This window comes from Melozone crissalis, unplaced genomic scaffold, assembly GCF_028551555.1.
Source record: "Melozone crissalis strain CALT ecotype California unplaced genomic scaffold, PUWL_Pcris_2 ptg000062l_1, whole genome shotgun sequence".
NCBI classification, from domain to species: Eukaryota; Metazoa; Chordata; class Aves; order Passeriformes; family Passerellidae; genus Melozone; species Melozone crissalis.
Window position 1 is genome coordinate 4,327,501 of NW_026535840.1, and position 17,627 is coordinate 4,345,127.

At 50.6% G+C, this 17,627-nt stretch overlaps 1 protein-coding gene across 6 annotated transcripts; it reads right to left on the bottom strand.

The window, feature by feature from the left end:
- Nucleotides 1-5,635: 5,635 nt before the first annotated feature.
- Nucleotides 5,636-17,601, bottom strand: LOC128944861 (protein ecdysoneless homolog). Of its 6 annotated transcripts, XR_008483833.1 has the most exons (16): nt 17,406-17,601; nt 16,125-16,242; nt 15,681-15,768; nt 14,700-14,878; nt 13,821-14,016; nt 12,930-13,058; nt 12,658-12,783; nt 11,824-11,909; nt 10,963-11,069; nt 10,366-10,543; nt 9,853-9,920; nt 9,555-9,775; nt 8,722-9,023; nt 7,791-7,900; nt 7,238-7,337; nt 5,636-6,024 (listed from the first exon to the last, which is right to left on the bottom strand). XR_008483833.1 is itself a non-coding variant. In XM_054288323.1 (13 exons), exons 1-13 carry the CDS (start codon nt 17,599-17,601, stop codon nt 8,811-8,813), a joined length of 1,905 nt encoding a protein of 634 aa, XP_054144298.1. In that variant the 3' UTR covers nt 8,550-8,810. The 6 variants fall into 6 exon arrangements, 1 of the variants encoding a protein (XP_054144298.1); XR_008483834.1 differs by lacking the exon at nt 5,636-6,024 and having other exon boundaries at nt 6,954-7,337; nt 7,791-7,897; XR_008483835.1 differs by lacking the exon at nt 5,636-6,024 and having other exon boundaries at nt 6,954-7,334.
- Nucleotides 17,602-17,627: the final 26 nt, after the last annotated feature.

The following is a 17,627-nucleotide window of genomic DNA, read 5'->3' on the forward strand; positions in this document are numbered from 1 at the left end:
GCAGCCTGCTCCGGGGCCGAGGCTTCTCGGCGCTGCGCTCTCTGAAAAACGAGATTCCTTTCCTGCAAAAAATTTGCAGACTTTAATAAAAAGACTGTAGGAGACAGAAATAAAGGCCGAGTGCTTGGTATTCGGCTAAGAGCACACCTTTGTCTTTGGAGACACCTCCTTAAATACCTTTTACCGTTACATCCACCTGTTGCATATTCAAAATATGTGATACTCATTTTTTCTGATAAAATTCTCTGCATAATCCAGGAACTATTTTACATGGTCTCTTCTTTGGGTCTGCTTTTGTAGGGCATTCATATTTCTTGGCTGCAGTTTTCGGCTGCTTCACTTTCAGTGTGTGCCTTGGTATAATTCAGACTGCACATGCTAATAGTTGGCATATAAAATAGCAGCGTCCTCATTACATGTTCAGTGGATGTTATATTGACCAAACAGTTCACTCATAACTATATCAGCTAAAACTACTAAAATGGTTTTTTTTGTTAAGAGAACAAAAAAAGCAAAGTTTTTTTAACATTATACATATAGCATTCATAATAATACTTGCAAAAAAAGATGAATATAATATACATTATAACACCTCTGTGCCGGGAGCCGCTCCGTGTGCCCAGACAGGAGCCGCAGCGGCCGTGGCGGCGCTCGGTGTGCCCGGGCTCCGAGGCGCCGGGGCAGGGAATCATGCGGGGCACAATGGTGAGCAGCCCGGGGCTGCTGCTTCTCGCCCCTCGGCAGGCGGACTCCGAGCCGCAGCTGCCCCGGGCCAGCAGCAGCCGGCAGCTCGCAGGCGCTCTCAGCGCCCGGCCCGGCACGGAGCTGGGCTGCAGCGGCTGCAGAGCCACAGGGGCCGCGGCTGCGGCCACCGCAGAGCTCCCGCAGGCTGCGCTTGTCTCCGCACCTGCTGCCGCACCTCTGGGCAGCGGCGACAGCGCAGCCACAGCTGCCACCGCCCTCCTGAGCCCCCGCACGGCCGGCACCAGCAGCGACCTCTCACCGTGTCCCTTTCAGGGTGCCATCAGCGCGGCTGCAAAGCTGTTCCCGAGGCCGAGCCCTGAAAGGATTTGTCAGCACTCCTGATGTCTCGGGAGCAAAGTGCTACTTGATCCAGGTGAAGAGATGCTGGCTGTGAGCAGAAGAGTGAATCCATGGAGTCCATGACTAGAGTTGCGAATGGGCCCCAGCATCTCCAGGAGGGACCAGCAGCCGCGGTTCCACACTTCCCTGGGGCCCAAGAAACCTCTTGCCATAAGCAGGGGGATGGCACTTGTGAGCGTGCCGTGAGTGCAGATGTGGAGAATGGATTCTGCACCAGGGATGGGAATGTGAGGGAGCCCCTGGCTCCCCAGGGCACAGCAGCAACGGGCAATGAACACAAAAAAATCTTCTCAGTATTCCTGGGTGAGTGCAGGGCCACCCCTGTGCCCTCCCGGCAGGGGCCCATGTCCCCTCCCGAGGGCAGGGCTGGCAGGTGTGTGGCTGTTTCCCGATGTCTGGAAGAGGCCTCGTGCTCTGCTGGGCCCCATCCGTGGCTGGAAGCAAGAGCCCCAGCTGCCCCCAAGGCTGTGCAGTTCTCCTGCTGCAGTCTGTGCCCACAGCTGTGTCCCTGCCTGTGGCCAGGCTCTTGGCTCTCTGGCTGCCAGCTGAGGGAGGCCCACACTGCCTCAGGGCTCCCTGCTCTGCTCCCTGGCCATGGGCTGAGCAGATTGCAGGGCCGGCTCTGCTTCTGGCAGCCAGCAGCTCTTTCCTGCTCCAGGTGAATGGTTCAGGTGCCATCCCGTGGGCACGGCGGTGCTGATTCTGCTGCTCCTGGTGCTGGTGCTGGCTTTGGGGGCGGCCTTGGCTGTGCTGGCAGGTAAGGGAGGGGCAGCAGCCTGGGCCCAGCCCCTCGGGGCAGAGCGGGCTCCCTGCTCCCTGCACAGGGGAATCCTCAGAGCTTCTCCTCTTCCCCCTGCAGCACCACAGCTTCCAGTCACACCTGCGACTCCACAGTGTGTTCTGGGTTGTCCCTTGGACTGGATTGGGCACAAGGGGGTCTGCTACCACTTGTCACGGGATTACAGCACATGGGAACGGGGTCAGGAACGGTGCTCCGAGCTCAATGCCTCCCTGGCCATTGCCCCGGACGAGGAGGCCATGGTGAGTGAGGGGCTGCGGGCTGTGTGGGGTGGCTGAGGGCAGCCTGGGGGCGCTCCTGGGCCGGGCTCGGTGCTCGCAGGGCCGGGGCTGCAGCCCTGGGCCGGGGCCTTGCAGGGAAGGAGCCCCGGCGTGCGGGGGCAGCCCCGGGCACGTGTCCCCCCGAGGGGCCGGGGCAGCTCCCACTCCTCTCTCCTGGGCAGGATTTGCTCTTCCGCCTCCGCGGGAACGGCGATTTCTGGCTCGGGCTGCGCAGACGGGGCGAGCGCCTGCACTGGGGGGACGGCAGCAGCTACAGCTCCCGGTGAGTGCCGGGGAGCCGGGCAGGGCCTGCGGGCACAGGGGCACAAGGGCTTCCCCTGGTATCTTGGTTTGGCAAGACAGGTGTCTGTTAAGAAAGGCAGGAGCCTTCCCTGAAATGGCAAATGCAAACACCCCTCCCTTTGAATTATTATAATTTTGAAATGAAAAGGCTCTCCGGCAAAGACATGGGAATAGGAATAACAGTTCTTGACTAGAAGAACTAAAAATACAAATGTAATCAAAAAGCTAAAAAGACCCCTACTTGTGTGGTGTTCCAAACCTCAGATTCTATGCAGGTAGGAAAGCTTGGCTGCTCCCTCTGGGTGGAGCATCTCACAGTGGGATGATGGAATTTTATCAGCCATGCAGCAACATTCACTTGCCCATTAACAGAATATATTTCCTGGAGGGAGGATTGATTATGGAAGAGATAAAGAAAACTGCCCATTTAACAGAAGATAACTGCTCCTCCTCTAACAGATGGGAATAAAAAACCCTGTTTCCAACCTAAGGCACCGGGTAACCAGCTCCTCCCTGCAGGGTTCCTGTCTTTGGCAATTCCGAGTGTGTGTACCTGTCTGATGAGAGATTCAGGAGTAACAACTGCTCCCATGAGCGGCCGTATGTCTGCAGCAAGGCCCAAGCTCCCCTGTAGCAGGGGCTGCACAAAGGACCTTCTCCACGCTGGGCAGTGCCAGCTTCACCTCTGAGCCCAGCACAGCGCTGTCCTTCCTCAGCTGCGCCCTGTGCCTTGCACTTCCTCTCAGGGTCACCTCAGTGCCTCTGCATCCCCAGTGCCAGCGCTGGGCTGGGGCTGCAAAGGAAAAGTCTCTGCAATCCATCCTGGCACCGATGCTGCCTGCAGTGAGTGCGGTGCCCTCATATGTGGGTAACACGGCACTCTGCTTAAAATGTTTATGGAAGTTTATTAAGGGATAAAATCCCACATTTGTTTGCTTGTCGCTTTGCACACCAAAAACTTGAACAGTGTTCTGTATGTACTGTTTCATTACGAACCTTTATGCATATTTATGACCGTTTATACATGTTGAAACATTCATTTTAGTTAACATGTTCTTTTGCTTGGTTTGAACCTTTGACTTGTCTTCGTTCCATCTTCTCAATTAAATGAATATATTTTATTTTTTGTTGTGGTTCTATATTGTATTTTCACTCCCTGATAACAAGGGTCTATACAATCTTTTTTTTTTTTGATTCTCTGGTTTCCCTTTCTATGATCTTGTCTTTTAGATAAGACAGTTCCCAAAGTTGGCAAGTCAATTTTTTTACACCATTTGCAGCATTAGTTACTTGAAAAAGTAATTTCAACATTTCACAGTCTCTATTAAGCTATGGTCTAAGATAGAATACATGACACCACTATTTATAAGAGCCATAGGGTGCATAGATAAACTGACAGATTACACTATATCAAAATCAGTAATTACAAATTGCACTGTATCAGGATTTTGTGATCAATAGTAACTCGCAACACAAAACTTAGTACATAAATGCAAAAGCCAATACCTATATTTTCTTATTTCTAATATCACACAACAAACTCGACTGGGAAATCCAAATCACTCTGGGCTTTTGGAAATCATCACAAACTGGCCTGAAGGCGAGAAATTTGGACTGTCTGTGGATGATGTGAGAAAGGACCTTCACTTTTAAAATTTTAATGGTTAATTAAACCTTAACAAAAAATACAACAACAGAATGAATAAGGAAAAATTACAGCACTGAGAATCTCTGTGACTGTCAGCCACGGGCTCGTTTACAAAGCGGATGCTCTGCCTTTTATACCCTCAGCCCCTCCCAAAGCTTTGTCAGTCAGCTCCTTCTGGAGGGAGGGAACCAGGGATCAAGTGAAGCCCAGGAAGGAGAGAACAGTGTGGAGAAGGTGCATTTTTAGGATTTGGTGTACATCTCATTCCCTTGCTCTGATTTGTTTGATAATAAATTTAATTAAATTTAATTTCCCCAGTCCAGGCCTCTTCTGCCCACAATGGGTAAGAGATCTCTGGCTGCCTTTCTTGAGAGCCCTGAGCCTTTCCTGCTGTGTTCTGTTGCCTGCCCAGGGGCAGGAGCAGAGGCTCAGAGCTGGCCGCGGGCACCTGGCCTGGCCCAGCCCAGCCCCAGAATCCCTGCCAGCATTCCCTGCACCATTACCCGGCCCCACGGCGGCTGCAGCTCCGCGGGCAGGCGGCTCCAGGAGTTCAGAGTGGGCAAAATGGGAGCGAGGGACAGGAGGCAGCTGGTGCCAGTGGGGGAAATGGCTTTGCTGCAGCTGGCAGGGAGAGGAGGAGGAGGGAGAGAGTGCTGCAAAGTAAAGGTGGGAGAAAGAGGGACAAGGTGGCGGGGATGGCCATGGGGCAGGCGGGCATTTTGCTTTCCAGTTGCGTGCGAGGAAAGGAAGAGCTGTCAAATCCATGGAACAAAAGAGGCGAGCAGTAGAAGGTGGTGGAAATCTCTGACACGTGGGATTCATTTGATCTGCCTGAATTGCAAAAGCCAACAGTCTCTGAGCACCACCAGCGTTGTGATGTGCCTTGCCCTGCCCCTGCCCTGCCTGCAGCAGCCGCCTGTTGGGACGGGCCCTGTTCTCTAAAGGAGCTGCACCCAGGGACCATTGGGGCAGTGCTCGGTATGAAATGAGGAATAGGAAAGGGTGGGAAGTGTGAAGGGAATAAAATAGAATGGTATAAGAGAAAATGATAACAGAACTGCACCAGGAATGGCCACCGACCGCTGTCACTAACAGAGCTGCACTGGGGCACGGCCACACGTTTCCGTTCCCACACGGAAATGCTGGGACTTGCCTTCTCCTCAATAACCATCAGTGACATTTCCAAGGCCAGCAGGTACACTCAGAGATGTCCAGAATCATCATTACACTGGGAAAATGGGGTTGGCATCAGCTGTGACAAACACCAGGAAGAGCACAGCAGCAGAAATAGGGATTTCCCAGCTCCCTCCCAGGGAGAACAGTATCAGCACAGGGACAGAAAATGCTGATAGAACATCCTTTCCCACTGCTCCCTGTGCTCAGCTGGAGGTAGCATCCTTTAGCTTGTGCTCTTCAGTGGGTTTACCCATGGAAATATTGCAGAGGGACGCAGAAGATTTACTAGCATGTTAAAAAGAAGCTGAAAAGCCAGGAAGGATGACATTTGGGATAGGGACACAAGCAAATTCACACATCATACAGTCAAATATGGCTGCTGTGAGTATGCAGCATGGAGGACAGCTAGATTAAACTAGAATATATTCCAAAACTATTTGGCCTTAAAACTGCAGGTAAGGTTAATAACCCTCACCAAATAAAAAAAAAAAGGAAATCTGCTCAGAACTAATTTGGATCACCCTCCCTGCAGCCACTGGGTATCACGACTCCTTTTCCCCACTAACTCCAAAGGCTTTCCTGGAAATCTCTCATTTTCTGCTTCCTCCCTGTAACAGTGCTCAAGTGACCTGTGTGATGTCTCTGAATGAACTGAGCTTTCCCTTCACAGCAGCTCTGCTCTTCACTTGCCAGCCTCGTGCCCTTGGCCATTTCCATCTGGCAGCGTTGCCCTGCTGAAGGAGAGGCTCTGTTCCAAACATGCCCCTTTGCAGCAGTGCCCCACGATGGGATGTTCTCCTGCCTGCACTAATCCCTTTGCTTCTCAGCTCCAGCTGCAGCCCACAAACCTGGCACTTGTTCAGGAGCCTTTGCCATGGCACGGCCCCACCCAGCTGATTGCCAGCCTGGCAGCACGGTGGGCACACATTCCCAGCCCTGGCCGTTGTTTCCATCCCGCTGCAAGGAGCCCAGTTGTTCCCCAGTGTTCCTGCAGGAATCCAGGCCCAGGTGTCTGTGGGGTTTGCAGGGGCTCTCTTGGGGGTACCTGGGGGTGTCTGTGGCATTGGGGAGGGGGCCTGAGCTCTGGGGGTGTCTCTGGGACTCCTGCTCTTTTCCCCTCATATTTCCCATCCTTTTTCCTCTCATGTTTCGCACCCTTTTCTCCTCACCTTTATAGAGCTTTCTTGCTTCCTAAATGCCACCTTTACACTATTTTGCAGTCTTCATTTTTTTAACTCTTCCCCCCTTTCCCTGCTGCTCTTTCCCCCTTATTTTTGCTGCCTGTTTTCCTGTTTTTTTCTGCCCTTCCCCCCCTGTTTTTTGCTGCTTTTTTTCCCCAATTTTTGCCCCTTTTTTCCCCCTCCATTTTTTTCTTCTGCCCTTTTTTTGCCACCTGTTTTTGAGACCTTCTTTTCCACCCCTTTTCTACCAAATTTTTTTCCACCTTTTTTTTTGCTGACCTTTTGTGCCTCTTTTTATCCAGCCTTTGTGGCCCCTCGATATAAATCCCTCAAAGGAATCAGTGGGGGTTTCTACCAATTTCAACCCTAAAAATAAGGCACAACAGAGATTCCTTGTCAATTTAAAGATGATGAAAATTGAAGGTTTTATCTCATTTCCAACCTATAAAATCCCATCACAAAGGGTGTTCCCTGATCTATTTCAGTAAAAAAATGGGGATTCCCCATCCATTGATAGCCCTGAAATAATGGCCAAGGCAGGGTTCCTTTCCATTGATCCCCTCAGCATTGCAGGTGAATGGGGATTCCCCCAGTTGAAACACAGACAACAAGGGAAAATTAACCAGTTAAACAACTCCAGAATACACTTGGACAGAAATCCATTGAAAGGGAACCACACACCACTTGTCTTCCCTAATTAATTCCATCAGGCTTCCTTCACTAAAAACACTCTCAGAATTAAAAGTGGAGATGCCTGGTGTGTTACCTCAAAGCAGAGGAAGAGGCAGCATGGAAATGCTTCTTCTGCCATGGCAAACTCTCCTGGGAGCACTCCCAGAGCCTTGCAGGGCTCCCCTGGGAAGCTGCTGAACAAATGGAAAGAGTTGGGATGAGCAGAGCCCCAGAGAAATCCCGGTGCCACTGATGGAAAAGTCAGATTATCCAAGCAGCAACAGCAGCTGGAGTGTCTGCAAAAGAGCAGCTTTGTTCTGAACCCAGCTTAGGAGTTCTCCTCATGCACTAAGGGAGCCCTTCCATCTATTTGGACCTTTTCTATAGCACAGGCCACACAGCAGTTCAATGGGATCATGTTCTTCAACTCAATTATGTTTTAAGGTATCTAAACTTGATCTAGCTACTCATCAGTAGAGAATTTTATGTATTTTCAGAGTAAATTACCTTCCCTGGTCAAACACCAACCCTTCCCAAGGTTCAAGTACCTCTGTTTTCCACCACTAACTGCTCATTATTCTTGTCTCAATTAAAAACCCTCTGTTAACCCCATTTTTCCACCACAGATTTGTCTGAGTCTCTCTCACCTCTCAGCAGTCCAAATTCCTTGAAATTTAGCAGAACCTTCTTCACACTTCCCAGCTCTTGCTGTCCATCTCTAATCCCTGTCCAACCTGCCAGTGCTCTCCCTGAACTGCTGACAAAGTGAATTACACAACATCAGTGCAGGACAACTCATTAATTGCTGAATGAAAATGAAATAAAGAGAAATTAAGAAGCTGATTTGGACCCAGCAGGACTGCATTGCTGGTGTTTGTGTATCAAGAATTTCTATGTTTTTTATTGCAAATTTAACTTGTTGAAACTAAAGTAGTCATATTTAGAAAAGATTTTTCATTCCACATGAAAGCAACATGCCTTCCAGCCACATTTGCACTGAAAAAACCCCAAACTGCTCAGCCTGGGCTCACATCATGCCAGCAGTAGCTGTATATCAACATTCAGCAATAATGGAATTCATTCAGAAAATGAACAATTACAAAAACACTTTTACTCCAAGAACTGAGGAAGTTATGCATATCTTCAAAAAATTCAGTAATCAAGTTGTATTTGTGTTTTTATTGAAATAAAATTAAAAAATTCTTCTGGCCCATATTTACAAATTTCATCCAATTACTCTTCCTGCAGTGTGGTATTTCCCCACCTACACCTGAAGGCAGCAGCATTTTCAGAACAAGAACTGCTCCCCAGATATTGAACCCACTCAGCAATGAGTAATAGGACATTTTAGAAATGTGGCAAATTGGATCACTGAAAGGAAAAATGGGAGAGGGGTTTTGTAATAAAAGAAAACATCATTTGAGTCATGCATTCGACATCATTTTTCAGTTTTCTGAAATTGCGCTAGCACTGGGAAAATCTCATTTCCACCCAAGACAGTGTGCAAACAGAGGCTTTTGCAGGTAAATTCACTCTGCTGAAGTGACACATAATGAACAGAATGCTCCAAATTCAAACCTTTGGCCTCTTCTCCCACATCCTGCTCGTGTGTCTGTGCTCCATCTCCCCAGCAGCCATGCCTTGTGCCAAGGCTCTCCCTGCCTTGCTCAGCTGCCAGGGAGCTCTGTGCTCTCAGGTAAATTCACCCCCAGGCTCTGTAAAATGCTCGAGGTGGGTCCTGCCAGGCCAGCCTGGGCACTGTAGGACTCGAGCAGGTTTGCCACCAGGTTCATGTCCACATCCAGGGCTGCCAGCTCAGCAGCCTCAGCTCCACAGTCAGGGCCAGCACTCTCACATGGGGCTGCTCCAACAGAACCTGCCTGCAGGGAGTACAAAGGGAAAGCTTTATCAAATTGCAGGAGCAGATTTAAGGAGAATAAAAGGGAAAATCACAGGAGAAAAGAAACAGCAACTGTGCAGCCAACAAAGTCCAGTACACTCCTGAGTCCTGACAGACAGGAATTCAGACACCAAATGCTCATGCCAGCTGAAAATCACCACTGTCCATTACCCAGATTAGGTTCCAAGAGAAGGACACAAAGTGTTGCTGAGTCCTGGCTCAGCTTCCTATGGGAGAGAACTACTACAGGAACTCACAAGTGAAGCTGCAGCTGCTTGCCCTACTACTAAAAACAGGGAAAAGATGGGAAAACTAAAACTAAGCCTTGGAAAAGATGGGCAAATTCCAAGCTTAGGTAAGTTTCAGTTTATAAAAAATGTATGATGGTGCAGGTCCAGCACACTTTGCTTGCACGTGGGAAGGTTCCAATCCCATCACTCAGAATGGCCACTTGCAGCACATTTCCTGCTTGGAAATTACTGCTGCAAATCAGAGCCCAAGGCACACTCACCCCTCTCTTGTGGCTGCTGAAACTTTTCCCAACGTTGGTCTGTGCCAGCTCACGGTCCATCTCCTCCATGTACGCCTTGAGACTGCCCACGAGCTCCTCAGGAGACACCTTCTGCTCCTGCCTTCCATTCCCACCATCCAGCTCTTCATCATCCTCATCTGAGAAACCAAACTCCTCCTCCTCATCCACATCATCAGAATCCAGCTCCTCCGAGTCTGCCCCTGCACATGATTTGGTGTCAGTACAATAGCAAAGAAATCAGAGCTGGCATTTGTTTCAAAGAAAGAAGCAATCTCACCTAAAATTCTGTCCAGGGCTTTTGTAAAAGAATCCACATCAAAGGTAACTTGGGATTCATCAGATGACCTGAAACATAAAAATATTTTTAAAGAAATAAAGCTTCTATGCTTGCCTAAGCCTGACACAGGCACAAGCCATATTGATTTCTCTCAAGCCAGGACTGAAGTTGGGACATTTGAATTTAAAAGTCCTCAGAAGTTTGAAGCCTGTGTGGATTAGACATCAAACAGTGAGTGGAAGAATTCTTGGCATAAAAAGAGAAAAATTGTGAAGACCACAAAATCCAACAGAGGGACAGAGAGAAGCTCAGCTTGCAGCACTTGAACCTGCACCAGTGCCAGCGTGGCACCAAGCTGATTTAAAGCAAGTACAGGTTCACTGCTCTGCCTTTGCTTCAGGCCCTGCTCAGCACAGCACCTTCAAACTCTGATTCTCTGCAGCACAGAACCAAGCACAGGGCTGCAGCACAGTGCAACATTCCACACCAGAGCCAAACTCCAGGTGCTACTACCATGGCAGTTCTGCTCCTTCGTGCGTGGACACTTTGGACACAAAAGCCTTCATGCTCTCAGCAACTGTTTCCAAGTCATAGTTTTGCTCCTCCTCATTTGGGGAAGGAAGGGACTCATTTCTTGTCTCCTTCAGCATCTGATCCAGAGCACCTGGTGTCATATCCAGCCAGCTGTCATCTGCAAGGACACAGCACAGATCTGTTACTCTGCACAAGCCTGCTGGCCCACAGGCCCAAACCAGCTGACTGACAGGGCTGCAACCATCCTGCAGCTCAGTTCTGCAGTTCAGCTCTTGTGCTGCTCCTGGGTCACACACAGCAAAGGAGAGAGAGGCTGAGAAGAACTGAGTGCAGATTTCTTGTCACTACTTAAAAACTCTGCTTTGCAGAGCTCAAACTCAGAGAGACCATTCTAGTCACTGAGAAGCCTTTGGCCACTCAGTGGAGGAAGAAAGGCTTACTCTAAACTGGGAGAGCCAATCCAGTGTTTAGTCTTGAGGAAGGCTGGATTTGCTCTCCCTTCACAGCTGTCAGCATTGCCCCTCTCCCCCCACAAATAACCATCTGTAATAGGAATAATTCCCCCATCCAGCTCACCATCCTCTGCAGGAAGACAAGCTGCTTCTCTCTCCAATTCCTTCACATCAATGGGGGTTGTCTGTAGTAGTGCCAGGATTTCATCACCTGGGCTCACTTCATCACAGCTGGAAGAAAAACCAAATTCAATTGACTGAAATGGATTCAATGGGATCACATGCTCTGCATTCAGGGTTTCACTTGAATTCTTCCATTTTCCTTCTGTGCAAACACATCAAAAAAGGAAATGAATCTGGGGAAGTACCAGAGCACTACACAGAGCATTGGCCAAAACAGGACACAGTCAGTCCCTGAAATTCCCAGCTGATGGCTCCAAACCCATTGGTCATGGCTCTTTTCCTTTACATTTCATTTGCCTTGGTAAATATTAAGATTGCCAGATCCCAACCAGCACAGACTAGAAACTCAAAAAAATAACAGTCAAAATATTACGGGCTGGTAAAGCCTCAGATATTTCTGTAGTGATTTCTTTTTTGGATTTGATCTTCCAGAGAAATCCACAGCCAGCTCCTTGAGCAAAGGAGACAGATTACCCTATATTCATTATTCACTGGAACTGCTTTTCAATGAAACTTTTCTACACTTTCTACAGTCAACCAAGCAAAAATTGCTTTGCAGTCACCACTTGGAATCCACTTGGAAGAGCTCAGCATTTCACAAAACCAAGATAAAAGAGTTACTCAAGCCAGAACTTCTCCCAGTGGAGCATTCCAGAGGAATTAGTACTTGTATGTCCTGGCCACAGCTCCCATGTTCAATGTGCAGGGCAGAAAAGGGTTCAGGTGTCTGTAACAAGGACTTCAAAGGACACTTACAGGATTTGTAGGGTAATGACACTCATGAATTTCAAGCAGCTCTCACCTTTCTGGCACTGCAACAGATTGCTGGAAGTGATCTTCTGCCATGTGCAACAGCTCCAGGTACTTGGCTGATCCTTCCATTTCTCCCTATTGAATGCAAGCCACAGGCATGAACCCAAACAATTCTCCCTCCCCTTCCTCCTCACAGTCAGGCTTCCTAAGGGTGACTGTTGGTCACACAGAAATGCTGAGAGAACCAGAACAACTAAAACCTCTTGGCCATGTGCACTTGGAACTCAATACAGCAAAGGGGCACTCCTGTATTTGAAGTATATTAAAGGATATTAACCTAAGAATCTCAATAAAGTTGTCCAATTTTATAACCTTCAAACAAGCAGTCCATTTATGTCCAATTTATTAACTTGAAAAAACTAGTCAAAGGCATCTTAAAAAAAAAAACCCACTGAACCTCACCAAAACTCCAAGAAGTCACAAAACCCACAGACACATAAAAATTCCACTTGCATGGGCCCAGACAGGTCTATGGTGTTATGTATGGATTTTGAAGAATATTGAATTCTAGAGGGGTGGAAATGAAATGTAAACCAGTGAAATCAGTCACACCTCACACAATCACACATGGGGGTTTTCTTCACTCAAGTGTATTTCTCCCCTTGCTTTAGATGAATTAATCAATGCCCATATCTTGCTTTTTTCCTTTTTAATTTCCAAAATAAATTCCTTTCAAAGGGGAACAATCTGCACATGTCCCCTTTAAACACATTAATTCATTTCATACAGAGATAAGGATCCAAGCTCCTTACACCAGTTCAAGGGTTAAAATGTATTTTCCCTGGAATGTTTAAAAGCCACAGACACTGAAATAATCACAGACCTTGAAATAATCCTTCTCCTTCAAGCTCCTGAGGAATCTCTCCCACAGAGGACCGCTTAACACGTTTCTCTTGGCATCAGGAGCCACTTTGCTGCTCTTGGAGCACAACATTTCAAAGCCATGGGCCTGCAGATAAAAGGTGCAACAACAAGAGGTTCTCAAGGTGGGACAGACTTTGCTCACATTTCTGTGGACAAGAAGGCAACCTCCAGACAAGGAGCCATTCCCTGCACATGCATGAGCCAAGGCCAAAATGCCCCAGGAATCATTACCAGCTTCATGCCCAGCTCGTAGGCTCTGTACTGAGGATGAGCTGGGGCGGGCAGGGTGTATCCACTGCGTCTGTCTGGAACAAACTGCTGCTGCACCAGCTGTGCATACAAACACCGAGTGAAAGTCACCTGCAACAGCCAGAGCAGAAACAAACACTCCCTGCAGCGGGACTGGGCTGGGGACAGCCAGCAAACTCCCTCCACGTCACCAGAGTGCCTTTGAAGGCACCCATATTACAGGCAGTGCCTGAGACTGCATTCAAAATACATCTTAGATAGATTTTTCTGATAAATTGCTTTTCAGGCCTTATAAAGTTTGTCCCAAATTGAAATACCCAAGTAAATACGAACTTTTGTCAGTATAAATACATTAGGAAAAACCCTCAGTATTTTGTATTCAGGTTAATAAGGTGTATTTTCAATTAAAATGACATTCAATTAAAAGATTTCAGCAACAGTTTGGAACTGCAGAATTTGACTCTAAAGCTTCTTTTCAGGAGTCTGGTGGTACAACTCTGTAACAAAATGCATCAGATACAACAGTGCTTGGACAGTGCTCATACAACACTTCATAAAAGCTTTCCCAGAGCTGTGAGAGCACAGCTGAGAAGGTGAAAAGCCTGGCAGTGAACAACTGGTTAGGAGCAACTGCTCCCGTTGGCTGGCAGGGCTGGCAAACTGCTCTGATCACACAAGGAGATCAATTTACCCAGCAGGCACTTCAGCAGAGGAACTGCTATCACAACCTCTGGATTCAGAAACAATTCTCTCAGGATCAGCCCCCTGACAGTCCAGCCACACCGATCCAGAGCAGCTCTCAATGCAAGGACCTGGACATTCACGCCTACAGGAGCACCCAGCAGGGCCGTCAGCGGCTCTGAGAGCACTTACCAGGGCCATCACTCGCTGCTCGGCAGGGAAGGTTCTGAACGGGCGCCGGCAGGCCCCCAGGTCGCCCGGCTCCCGCAGGTAGAAGGCCTGGACTGCCGCAGCCACCAGGGACGGGCGCAGCCTCAGCACGGCCGCGATCCCGGCCGGGAGGAAGCAGCGGGCTCGGTGCAGCGAGGCCTGGATCTTCTCGGGATACCTGAGCGCCAACAGAGCGTGGGAGGGCACTGCCAGTTAACCACTCCTTCTTCAGCAGGAGGCCCCTTCCCTTTAATATTTACTGGGATCATGGGTCAGATTACTCTGGAGTTCAAACCTGGCCAATCTAATGCCTAGAATGGCTGTTTCTATCATACACATTTATAGAAGTGTACATGGCTCATAAAATTGAATCCCCCACATGGGTAAGATGAGTCCCTGTGGGCTTAACCAACATACCCAGCTCTCCAGTATTCTTTGCCATATTTGCTGTCAAATCCTTGCAAAAATTAAAGCACAGCGTGGAGCACAGCTGTGACAAGCTGAAGCCCTGACAATTCTGCTGCTTCTACATTTTAGATCAAATCCTCTTGTTCTTCATGCACAGGGCCCCTAAAAGATCACGGAACTTTCAGAGTTTTCAGTCTAAGGAAGATGTGAAGGAAGAGTAACTCTTGTCATTGTCAGGGCTGGAATTACAGCAGTGAACCAGTTTCAGATCCCCACACCACAGCCTACAGGACACTGATCCCCCTCTTTCCAAGAGTGCCACAGAAAAACCTCCAGCTGCTGGTGTCTGAAAAGGAACCAACTTGATCCCATCTGCTGGGGAAACGCTGAAAGCCCAGGGAGCACAGACCCAAACCCCACAGCTGCAGAGGAGCCAAGTGCAGCCCCACGTACCCATGGAGGCGTTTATTGAGCGCAGCTCTGATGGGCTCTGCAGCCAGGAACTCCTTGGCGCGGGTGGATAACAGAGCCAGCGCCTGCGGCACCGTGGCACGGGGAGCAGAGAGGGCCCAGCCCTGCTCCCAAGGCTCCCCCGGCGCAATGATGTGCAGCTCTCCTTTGTAAAAGAACACCTGGCAGGCAGGAATGCTCCCGTCACACAGGGCAGGAGCACTCACACACAGCCATGGAACAGTTCATTGCACACACAAATGCATCTGCTTGAACACTGACAATAGAAAGGACAAATAGAGAACCAATGCAGGAAGCAGCACAGCTTTTCTAAAAAGGTTATTTGAGATGCCAGAGACCACGATCCAACCAGGAAAAATCCCTATTTGAACTGCAACAAATTTCATCAAATATACCTTGTTTCCTTAACAACAATAATATCACGTTTCTCTTCAACTAGAGAAGTGCTTCAGGAGAACCAGCACAGCCTAACTGCTTCAGAACATCCCAGGCATTAAAAAGCAGCATTTCAGGTGCTACAGGCGACCTCTGCTGGTTCCTGATCCTAAGAAAAGCCCTGAATGCAACGTTCTCAACCCCCTCACTCTGTCTGTTCCCTCAAACAAAAGGAAAGTATGAGCCTGACACTCCAGGTACACACTTGCAATCCATTTTGGTGTTGTGTTCCAGCCCTGGTAAGAATCTTGGAGTAGGGGAAAAAGAATTGAACAATTTTTTGCTATGACCAAATTAATGATCTCCATTCTAATCCACTGCCATTAGCAGCCATCCATATCCAGGGGAAGGTGTCTGCTCATTATTTCACCTGGACCAGACAAAGCACTCTGAAATTTCAGAGGCAGTCAGACCACTTGGCTAGAGGTGCAATGTTGCGGTGTGCTCCAATAGTGCAAGAGAAAACTCCAGCTGCTACAGAAAAGGCCACTGGCTCCCCCTTGCCAACTGTACACAAGTTTTACTCACCCTGTTTTCACTGTTGTCAGGATTCAGCCACTTTGGAAGAAAATCAGCTGCTTCTATCAAGAGAAACTCTCCATCGTTGTCATCAATACTGGCCAAGGAGAAATTAGAAATTCAGCAGGAAAAGCCTTGCAGAGCACAACACCACACTTCTGAATCCATGTCTGCTGGGGTTTTTTTTAATATTCATAAACTCATAGAAAGGCTTAGGTTAGAAGGGACCTTAAAGATCAACCTCTGGTTCCAACACCCTTGCCACAGCCAGGCACACCTTCCACGAGCCCAGGCTGCTCCAAGCCCCATCCAACCTGCCCTTGGACGCTTCCAACATGTCTGGGATGGGGAAACACCTCCAAGGATGGGCAATGGTAAGACAGAACCTTCAGAGCACAGGCACTGCCCCTTGGCAGCCCTCCCACTAAAGCAGCTCAGCACCACCCGCCTTACCTGGCTGCCAGCCCCGGGAACTCTCTGGTGATCTCCCGCAGCAGGTACACAATGAACCACTCATCCTCCACGTTATCCCCGAACTCCGTGGTGCCGCCCAAGTGCGCCGGGATCTCGCCTGCACGGGGCACAGACAGGAGAGGCGCCTCAGCAACGCCGTGCCCAGCAACAGATTGTCCACACGGGCTGCGGAGTCTCCCTCACTGCGGATATCCCAGACCCTGCTGACACAATCTTGTGTCCTGTGCTCGGGGATGGCCCGGCTGCAGCAGGGAGGTGGCACCAGATGCCTCACTGGGTTAACCCGTGCTGTGACACCGAGAGTCGGGGAAGCCGCCGGGTCCCCCTCACACGCTCCCGCTTCGAGCCCGCCGGGTCCCCCTCACACGCCGTCAGTTCCCGGACGCCGGATCTCCCTCACACGGCACAGTTCCCCCTCAGACGCTCCTGGTTTCAGGACGCCGGGTTCTCCTCACATCCCAGTTCCCCATCACACACTCCTGGTTTCTGGCCGCCGGGTTCCCCTCATACTCCCGCCCCCGGGTACCCCTCACACGCCCTCGGTTCCTGGCCGCCGGACTCTCCTCAAAAGATCCCGGTTCTCGGCCGCCGTGTGCCCCTCACATGGCCTCGGTTCTCCCTCACTCGTTCCCGGTTCGAACCGGCCGGGTCCCCCTCTCAGGCTCCCGGTTCCCGGCCGCCGGGTCCAGTCAAACGATCCCCGTTCCCCCTCACACGCTTCTGGTTCCCGGCCGCCAGGTTCCCCTCACACCCCCCCCCCCCCCGGTTTCCCTTCACACGCCCTTGATTCCTGGCCACCGGGTCCTCCTCACACGGCCCAGATCCCCCTCACACGCTTCTGGTTCCCGGCCGCCAGCTGTCCCCCTCAAAAGATCCCGGTCTCCGGCCGCCAGCTGTCCTTCACACTTTCCCGGTTGCCCCTCACAAGCTCCCGGTTCCCGGCCGCCGGATCCCCTTCAAACGATCCAACCCCCCCCCCCCCCCCCGCGGTTCCCTCTGAGACGCTCCTCGAGTCCGGCCGCCGGGTTCCCCTCACACTCCCTCGGTCCCCCCTCACACATCGCCGGTTTCCGGCCGCCGGGTCCTCCTCACACCACCCCCCACTCCCGCTTTCCCCTCAAACGCCGTCGGTTCCCGGCCGCCGGATTCCCCTCACAGGCTCCAGGGTTCCCTGCCACCGGATCCCCCTCACGCTCTCCCGCTCCCCGGCCGCCTCCGGGCGCTCCTCCCGCCGTGCCTCCCGGCCCTCTCCCGGCTCACCGCGGCCCGGCACGTAGCGCAGGCGGAACGGCTGCCGCTGCCACACGTAGGCGGCCAGGAGCGGAGCGAAGCGCACCAGGGCCAGCTCAGCGCAGCGCCGCAGCAGCGCCTCGCCGCCCGGGCCCGCCGCCGCCGCCGCGAACAGGCGGTAGCGCACCGCGTCCTCGGGCAGCGCCGGCCGCCGCAGCGCCTCCATCGCGCCGAGGCCCAAAGCGCTCCGCC

Excerpts from the sequence above, each read along its gene's own strand:
- LOC128944861 (XM_054288323.1), bottom strand. The coding sequence starts at position 17,601 with ATGGAGGCGCTGCGGCGGCCGGCGCTGCCCGAGGACGCGGTGCGCTAC. Across the intron at positions 16,243-17,405 it reads GCGCTACGTGCCGGGCCGCG|GCGAGATCCCGGCGCACTTG; the intron begins GTGAGCCGGGAG and ends TGCCCCGTGCAG. Across the intron at positions 15,769-16,124 it reads TTCCCGGGGCTGGCAGCCAG|TATTGATGACAACGATGGAG; the intron begins GTAAGGCGGGTG and ends CTCCTTGGCCAG.